Source organism: Electrophorus electricus, chromosome 19 (assembly GCF_041902795.1).
Source record: "Electrophorus electricus isolate QZ-2024a chromosome 19, ASM4190279v1, whole genome shotgun sequence".
In the NCBI taxonomy this organism is placed as follows: Eukaryota; Metazoa; Chordata; class Actinopteri; order Gymnotiformes; family Gymnotidae; genus Electrophorus; species Electrophorus electricus.
In genome coordinates, this window is record NC_137515.1 from 20454507 (window position 1) to 20462500 (window position 7994).

The 7994-nt window shown below is 48.0% G+C and overlaps 3 protein-coding genes across 11 annotated transcripts in view; 2 read left to right on the forward strand and 1 right to left on the reverse strand.

Annotated features, from left to right (window-relative positions):
- Window positions 1–2873, forward strand: orai1b (ORAI calcium release-activated calcium modulator 1b). 4 transcript variants are annotated; one of them, XM_027025324.3, is made up of 3 exons: window positions 1–51; window positions 171–912; window positions 1489–2873. In XM_027025324.3, the coding sequence occupies exons 2-3, from the start codon at window positions 799–801 to the stop codon at window positions 2038–2040; spliced, it is 666 nt and encodes a 221-aa protein (XP_026881125.2). In that variant the 5' UTR covers window positions 1–51; window positions 171–798; the 3' UTR covers window positions 2041–2873. The 4 variants fall into 4 exon arrangements, with proteins under 4 accessions (XP_026881125.2, XP_081558983.1, XP_081558984.1 ...); XM_081702857.1 differs by lacking the exon at window positions 1–51 and having other exon boundaries at window positions 273–912; window positions 1451–2873; XM_081702858.1 differs by lacking the exons at window positions 1–51; window positions 171–912 and adding an exon at window positions 935–957.
- Window positions 2229–4326, reverse strand: morn3 (MORN repeat containing 3). The gene is made up of 5 exons (XM_027025323.3): window positions 4057–4326; window positions 3773–3930; window positions 3510–3669; window positions 3238–3422; window positions 2229–3136 (listed from the first exon to the last, which is right to left on the reverse strand). Exons 1-5 carry the CDS (start codon window positions 4199–4201, stop codon window positions 3023–3025), a joined length of 762 nt encoding a protein of 253 aa, XP_026881124.2. The 5' UTR covers window positions 4202–4326; the 3' UTR covers window positions 2229–3022.
- Window positions 4327–4626: 300 nt separating this feature from the next.
- Window positions 4627–7994, forward strand: part of tmem120b (transmembrane protein 120B) — a 4503-nt gene continuing 1135 nt past the window's right edge. Inside the window, exons 1-11 of one of the 6 annotated variants that reach the window (XR_014118761.1) lie at window positions 4627–4784; window positions 5269–5387; window positions 5462–5578; window positions 6275–6334; window positions 6461–6556; window positions 6644–6733; window positions 6909–6974; window positions 7066–7127; window positions 7225–7352; window positions 7447–7511; window positions 7732–7800. Coding sequence is in view for 4 of the 6 variants with exons in the window: in XM_035535639.2 (XP_035391532.1) it covers window positions 4722–4784; window positions 5269–5387; window positions 5462–5578; window positions 6275–6334; window positions 6461–6556; window positions 6644–6733; window positions 6909–6974; window positions 7066–7127; window positions 7225–7317; window positions 7447–7511; window positions 7698–7766 (900 nt within the window). In the remaining 2 variants the exon portion in view is untranslated. Of the gene's footprint in view, window positions 4785–5268; window positions 5388–5461; window positions 5579–6274; window positions 6335–6460; window positions 6557–6643; window positions 6734–6908; window positions 6975–7065; window positions 7128–7224; window positions 7353–7446; window positions 7512–7690; window positions 7803–7994 lie in introns of those variants that run through there. The other 5 variants (XR_014118760.1, XM_035535639.2, XM_035535638.2 and 2 more) reach the window with 5 other exon arrangements.

A 7994-nucleotide genomic window follows, 5' to 3' on the forward strand; every position in this document is an offset into this window, starting at 1 on the left:
AAACATTGCTAGAACGTCACGCGTCATGTTTATGTAGAAGCTCGTGCGAAGGTACGTGCATCTCTCTCGCACATGTAACTGCCGCGAATAGGATTTTTCCGATGTGCTGCTTCAATAAACGTTTTTCTCAGTTAAAGCGACTGTTCCTTTATTTCTGTTTCCCCCGTCAGGAGCGATCTTGCACGCACGCGCTGCTGCTGCTGTTTCTTGTGATGTCTTGAGCGCGTGCTTTCTTCCACCATGGACGCACAGAAGTGAAACTGATGTGAAGTTCTTAATCATTCGCAACCTTTAATATCTCATTCAGACTTTTATTTTGAGTGTGAGGTTTTTTTTAGGCGTATTCAAAGATTAGAACTCTAATCACAATTTTAACCGTTGACTTTGGCAGGCAGCGTGCCCATTGTGCTAGATTACGGATATATATATATTTTGAAATTAGTTTGCCCGATGTATATAATCGTAGATCCCAAATTATGTATGAGACCTTTTCCAAACCCAAACGGCAGTAGGCCAATTCCTTTTTAATATAAACGTGTAACCACTTAATTTCATGAACTACAATCTATGCGTCACTGCCTCGTGCACAGCTCGCGCTGGTAAGGTGGTTCTCGCACTGGCGCGGGGACTTGTGGGTAAAGCTACAGCAACGCTGCGCGAGTCGCCCGCTGATGTGGGCTTGGTCACGGGGGAGCGGGGTTCGCACGCTGAGGTTCGGGTGGATGTCACGGATCGTAAGCGCCTTGTTCTTTAAGTCCCGGAGTACCGCAGCGCTCCGGACCAGGCGGGTAACGTGCGATGAGCCGGAGCGAGCTCTCGCTGCAGGCGCTGTCCTGGAGGCGCCTGTATCTGAGCAGGGCGAAGCTCAAGGCGTCCAGCCGCACCTCGGCGCTGCTTTCTGGTTTCGCCATGGTGAGCAGGCCTGCGCTGGCGTTCTTGTGATTTGCACGATTATTGGTGAATGCGAAGTGCTTCCTTTCATGCCACTTTCATTCTCCCGTTTTGTTCTTCATTCACACCAATTTAAAATTTGAATTATTGGGATTGTTATTTTTTGGATGTGGGGATTGTGCTGTGATCTCCCTTTTTCTCAATTGCACACCTCGAGGGTTTTTCTCCTTTTATTGAGGGTTGTTTTGTTTTTGTGTTTGCTGACTGCACGCGGTTGTCGCAGGGCAGCCGCAGCGGGGAGGTACAGTGAAAATACCGTATCACGAGGCAGGATTGCCACTGCGCCAAAATCTACAAACATTTCAATGGCGGAGTAAAATTTCCCGTAAGGCGTACACGCCACTTTTGCTGTTCAAAAATTGCTCTTTATAAAACGCGTCTTTACATGTATTATTTATGATCATCTGGAAAGTCACAATTATTCTGCGGGGGGGGGGGCTGAGTTCAGTACCTACTGAGAGGACCCGAGTCAAATGCGCCACCCTTTGTTTCTTCACAGTCGTGTGTGTGTGTGTGTGTGTGTGTGTGTGTGTGTAGGTGGCCATGGTGGAGGTGCAGCTGGACACCAGCCATGACTACCCTCCCGGGTTGCTGATTGCATTCAGCGCCTGCACCACGGTGCTGGTGGCCGTGCACCTGTTCGCTCTGATGATCAGCACCTGTATCCTGCCCAACCTGGAGGCCGTCAGCAACGTGCACAACCTCAACTCGGTCAAGGAGTCGCCGCACGAGCGCATGCACCACCACATCGAGCTGGCCTGGGCCTTCTCCACCGTCATCGGCACGCTGCTGTTCCTGGCCGAGGTGGTGCTGCTCTGCTGGGTGAAGTTCCTGCCCATCAGACCCAAAGAGCAGAGGAACAGCACCATGTCCGCAGGTGTAGCAGCAGCCATCACCTCCACCTCCATCATGGTGCCCTTCGGCCTTGTCTTCATCGTGTTCGCCGTGCACTTCTACCGCTCGCTGGTCAGCCACAAGACTGACCGCCAGTTCCAGGAGTTGGAGGAACTGGAAGATCTGACCAGACTGCAGAATGTGCTGGACCAAAGAGGGGAGGGGTCTGCTCTCTGTTCCCCTGCCTCCCCATAACCCCGCCCACTGAGGGCAGGGCCAAAGTGAACCTTGTTTTATCACTACTATACTGTCTGCCTGTTTGTGCATGTGTATATTTAAGGAAGTGTTTGGTGTTGTGTGTTCAAATTATATAGGCAGTTTCTGCCACGTTTGCGATCATCTATACAGAAGCAGCACTGTCAGCATGCACTGAATGAACAATCTGGATGAACGTCCTCTTTAATCATAAATCATTAGAGGTACAGTGTTCGTCTCACACAGCAACAGCAGTCTGGTGTAGAGAACAAGGCAAGCTACGTTTTTAAATGTTCTACGTGATTTGGTGGACTGGCCTTCAGAGCGCAAGCTTTCACACTGATGTCTGATCATCAGAATAGAGGTTTTATTCATTCATAAGTTCCAGATCTGGATCAAAGTTGTTGTTTTCCCCCAATGGCTTTCAGTTCCAGCTAGAACCTCAATATTCTAAACATCAATATGTGCCAAATTTGATCTTATATTTCATGATCACACATTTTTAGAAATGCCCCTTTTTGTTTTTTTAAAGTAGGTATAGTATATAAGCACTTTGTGTGTTATTCTGTGAAACTGACTTCAGCCCTGGGACACCGTGTTTTGAGGACTAATCTTGGCGTTATGGTGGTGTCCTTCCAGCATTACACTGAGTGGCCTTGGAGTTTGGTGGTTTTGTATTGCCAAATACAATTAAACAAAATTATTTCCAAATACATGAATTGTATGTTAGAACCAATTTTTGTATGGTTCAATTATTGGATTATCTGGAAGCTTTTCATTAATTTATCATGAACTTCATAGTCTTAAACAAATAAAAGTAAAGCTCATGCTGAGATGTGCGTCTCTCATCGTTCCTCTGTACCAATGTTACAGGATCTGTGAAGCGTATAATGGACTCATTGTTTTACACGTGTGATTTTGCTGTGTGCTCTTGCGCTGGATGCTGGGATGTTGAAGCTGACTGACGGAGTGTAGATTTCACTCAGACAGGCTGTGTGTGGTCACATCCTCCGCACTGCCTGCCTGCTTTACTTCTCACGGCGGAATAACGTGCTACACCCTCCATCAGCACAGAGTCCACGTCCTGCACACGCACCTTGGAGAAGACTTGCTGTTCAGTTTAGTGAATAATGTCAGTTATGTAAAGCTCTGACGCATGCACTATACGGTCTTTAAAGGTTAATGGTCATGGTTTACCTCAGGGATTGGGTACGTGGGTGGTCTTGGTGCGTGGTCTCTTCCAAGATCACACACTGTTCCACATTTGGGGACCCCGTCAACCCAGAAGCCCTCGTACACTCTGCCCTTATCCAGGAAGTAAAAGCGTCCGTATCCATTTTCCCTCCCATCCTCCCAGCTCCCCTCGTACCTGTTGTGATTGGCTTGAGCACAGAGGGGAAAGTGAGACCGTGAGACAGGGACTGTGGAGGGGCTCTGCTAATGTCTGCTTCCACTGAGGAGGTTCCTACCCAGAAGGAGCAAGCCCTGACCGTGGCGTCTGTCCCTGAGCCACTGTCCCTCGTAAATGTCTCCGTTTTCATAGCGCATTCTGCCCCACCCGTTGCGCTCATTCTCCAGCCATTCACCCTCGTAACACGCAGTCGCGCTGTAAAAGTGCGTCCCATAACCCTGCAGGCGGAGACTGCAGGTAAGTCACATTTTTGTTACAGTTTAAATCTAAAACCCCCCATATATGCAAGCAAACGTGAGCTTCAACCTGAGTGATATGTACCTCCTTCTTGTCGTTTTTCCAGGCCCCCGAGTACACCCTGACATACTGAGCAGATGACGGTTGTAACTTCCTCAGTGTCCCGTAGCCATCGCGCTTCCCAAATTTCCAGTCTCCGTCATATACAGCTCCAGCTTTCTTCCAAACCTGACTTCCTTTTCCTTTTCCAAGAAAAAGCGGAAACAGTCAGGACACAACCTTTCAATATAGATCCAGGTCAGCAGTGGTGGTACCTAAAACTACCCAGTCATACCGCATGAGTGAGCACGCAGCGCCTCGTTCCGTACCGTGTTTCTTGTTGTGCAGCCACTCGCCCGTGTATTCATCCCCGTTCACCGAGTACACGGTGTGGCGCAGCCCGCTTTTCTCAGCCTTTCTGTCCCACTGTTTTGACAGGGGCTCCGTTTTCCGTGTTATCTTTAGGTGATACATTGCTTTACGTTAAACTGTTACATGCAAACTGGTTAACCGAGAAACTTAATCGGCATTTGAGAGACCAGTTCTGAACGGTGAGTGGCAGCCACAGGCCCGAGTGATCTCTGCGTGCGGGGTAACTTAGCAACACGCCGGACCGAATAACTTTGGTTATGAATCCGCCGCTCGCTAGAGGGCGCTGGTGTGAGGTCGTGATGTGTCGCTAGAGGGCGCTGGTGTGAGGTCATGATGTGTCGCTAGAGGGCGCTGGTGTGAGGTCGTGATGTGTCGCTAGAGGGCGCTGGTGTGAGGTCGTGATGTGTCGCTAGAGGGCGCTGGTGTGAGGTCGTGATGTGTCGCTAGAGGGCGCTGGTGTGAGGTCGTAATGTGTCGCTAGAGGGCGCTGGTGTGAGGTCGTAATGTGTCGCTAGAGGGCGCTGGTGTGGAGGTCGTGATGTGTCACGAAGAAGAAGCGGATGGTTGCCGTAGTTACAGATGTGCCACCTAGTGGCGGCCAGGCAGCACGCGGAGGGGTACAATGTCACTGGAGCGATGTCGAAGCGAACTGGAGCAAATAGACCAAGAATACCACGAATTACAGGTTTGGACGTGTGAATGAACAACGAACAGTCTGACTGTGCAGACACGAACCAGACTCCAGTAAAGCGTTAGCAGTTAAGATAACATAGCTGTTATGACGAACAATAATGGGGCTAGCCGGGCAGCTAGCGCTATATTAGTTCGCGAACGTTAGTGAGCATGTTTAAACATGTTTCCAGTAGCTGCCTTGTTGATGTGTGCCTCCTCCTTAACTAATGGGTTATATAGCTCGGGTTCGGTTCGCTGTCTTGTTCAGTTTAGTGCTCAGTGCGGTTTGACCACTGCTAGAGCTAAGCTAGCTAACGTCCGCCATAGAGCAGAGCTCTACTGTGGTGTGGTATTGAACATCTCTTACTGAGTTTGCCTTTGGTGGTCCTGTTTTAGGGCTTTGGTTTTATTATTCTCGTTCTCGGGCGATTCTAGCCGTTTTGGCACGCTGTGTGCTGATGAGAAGCTACTGGAAAGATTCACTTGTCTTTTTATAGGAGACACACAAAGTTTACAGACAGAAGCTTGAAGAGCTGACGAACCTCCAGGCGAAATGCAGCAGTGCCATTAGCAAACAGCGGAAGGGCCTCAGAGAGCTGCGGCTGACGCTGCACAGGTACGAGCTGCAGTGAGGAAGGACTCACTAACTACTGCGAGGACCATGTGCAATGACTGTGCTCCTCTGTACAGGTACGGAAAAGCCTGCGATGAACAGGACTCTTGGATGATAAACCATCTGCAGTCTCAGATTAAAGAGAAGCAGAATGTTTTCTTTGATATGGAAGCCTATTTGCCAAAGAAAAATGGGTAAGTGTAGAAAAATGAAATCAGAAGTGTATCATAAATTAAGGAAAATAATCCAGAGACTTTGTTGTTTAAGATTTATTTCCACTGTGGTGGAAGGGTTGCAAAGTGTTATCTACCCTACCCCTTAAGGATATACAGTCAGCAGCCACTTTAGTACAAACACCTCTTTAAGGGAATATTTTGTAAGTGAACAGTTAGAGTTTGTGACCTATTGTTGTTGTACGCAGTGTTGGCCCTCTGACTTCATCAGGGGTCAGTATCTGACCACAGCAGCAGTGGTCATCTGGCCTGTGGTCAGAAACGAGTAAGTGAAAGATCAGACTGTCTGGACAGCTGTAATTATATACCTGTAAAACACCTGGAGGACTGTACCTACACTTCATACCTATAAAACACACCTGGAAGACTGTACCTACACCCAACAACTAAAATACATGGAGGACTGTACCTACACCCATCACTTATAAAACACACCTGGAGGACTGTACCTACACCCAATACCTATAAAATACATCTGGAAGACTGGTGTACTGTATGAAGGGTCTGTTGGGGTTGTGGTGGGTGATTCTAAGAATGTGGCTGTTGAAATTACGCATCAGTGTTGTTGGGAATCTGCCGTTGGTGTGTTTATCTGCTTCAGTGTGTTTGGAGAGTTTACCTGCATTTGCTTCCTGTTGTCTCCTCTGTTTTCCACAGATTGTACTTAAATTTGGTCCTTGGAAATGTGAATGTAACACTTCTCAGCAACCAGGCAAAGTAAGCCCAAAAAAACAGTTCTACAATTAAATTTTATGTTTTAAAAAAATGAAGTCAGTTCTAATTTGATCCATTGAGCGTTAGGCTGGGGGTTATAATCTGGCCTATCTGTTTGTCTTCTGACAGGTTTGCTTACAAAGATGAGTATGAAAAGTTTAAGCTGTACATGACCATAATCCTGATGCTTGGTGCTGTAAGCTGCCTGTTTGTTCTGAACTACCGGTGAGATGCTCTCTGCTCCAACTAGCTATGACCATGTGGGAGAAAACACACTCTTGACAACAGTGTATGTGTTTGTTTGTGTTTCAGAGTGACAGATGAAATCTTCAATTTTTTATTGGTCTGGTACTATTGCACCCTGACCATAAGGGAGAGTATCTTAATGAGTAATGGCTCCAGGTGAGCTGACTGCTTGAATTAGCTGTAATTGTCTTTATTTTGATGGGAGGTACACTGACGCTCTGCTTACTGTAGCAGATCCTCTGTCATTCCCCTGTTGGCCTTTTAAGTTTATCTATTACGCAAATGTTGAATGACTAAGTAACAAGACTTTAGTGGTCATGTGTGCTTTCAGAATTAAAGGCTGGTGGGTGTCTCATCACTACGTGTCCACCTTCCTGTCAGGGGTCATGCTGACATGGTGAGATTCCACTTCATAGGCTCATTTCTAAAGATTGACAGCTAGCAAAGCATCTTGGTTATGTCTTACGTGTCTGTTTTTCTCCTTTAAGGCCAGAAGGGCCGATTTACCAGCTGTTCAGGAGTCAGTTTCTGGCCTTCTCCATTTACCAGAGTAAGTTCCCCATCCTGACTGCTGCCACGCATGTGTGTGTGTGTGCCTCTGTGCATGTCTCTGTGTGTTTTGTGGTTGATGTTTTGATGTGTTGCAGGTTTTGTACAGTTTCTTCAGTATTACTACCAGAGTGGTTGTCTGTACCGCCTCCGTGCCCTTGGAGAGAGAAATCAGCTGGACCTCACAGTGGGTGAGTCGCCCCATCCCCACATGACCTCACAGTGGGTGAGTCACCCCGTCCCCACGATCTTACAGTGGCTGGGCCTCTCACACATACATACACATACACATGCTCACACTGTAAATGCTTTATTTCTAGAGGGGTTTCAGTCGTGGATGTGGCGGGGTCTGACCTTCCTGCTGCCCTTCCTGTTCTTCGGACATGTGAGCGCGCGTGCGCACACACACACACACACACACACACACACACTGCAAGTAACACTCATTACGATAAGGGAAATACATGGATAATTGAATAAAACACTGCTACTTACCTGTGCATGTGTGTGCGTGTGCGTGTGTGCGCGTGCGTGTGCGTGCGTGCATGCGTGTGCGTGTGAGAGGGTTCAGAGGTATGATGACCAAACCCCAGTGTTCTCTGTAGTTCTGGCAGCTGTACAACGCAGTGACTCTGTTTAGACTGGCTGCCCGAGACGACTGCAAAGAGTGGCAGGTAGTGTGACCGCACACACCCACACGCAGGTGCACATGACCACACACCCACACACAAGCATGCACAGGCACACGTGACCGCACAGCCACACACACGCATGCACAGGTGCAGGTGACCACACTTACAGGCACAAATAGTCAGGTATGTCACATGATGGAAAGACTCTTAATGCATGTGTGTGGACTGAAGGAGCC

Coding starts and splice junctions, on each gene's coding strand:
- morn3 (XM_027025323.3), bottom strand. CDS start 4,201: ATGTATCACCTAAAGATAACACGGAAAACGGAGCCCCTGTCAAAACAG. Junction 3,670..3,772: donor GGAAAAACGACAAGAAGGAG/GTACATATCACT, acceptor CTCCGCCTGCAG/GGTTATGGGACGCACTTTTA. Junction 3,423..3,509: donor TCAGGGCTTGCTCCTTCTGG/GTAGGAACCTCC, acceptor TCTGTGCTCAAG/CCAATCACAACAGGTACGAG.
- orai1b (XM_027025324.3), top strand. CDS start 799: ATGAGCCGGAGCGAGCTCTCGCTGCAGGCGCTGTCCTGGAGGCGCCTG. Junction 913..1,488: donor TGCTTTCTGGTTTCGCCATG/GTGAGCAGGCCT, acceptor GTGTGTGTGTAG/GTGGCCATGGTGGAGGTGCA.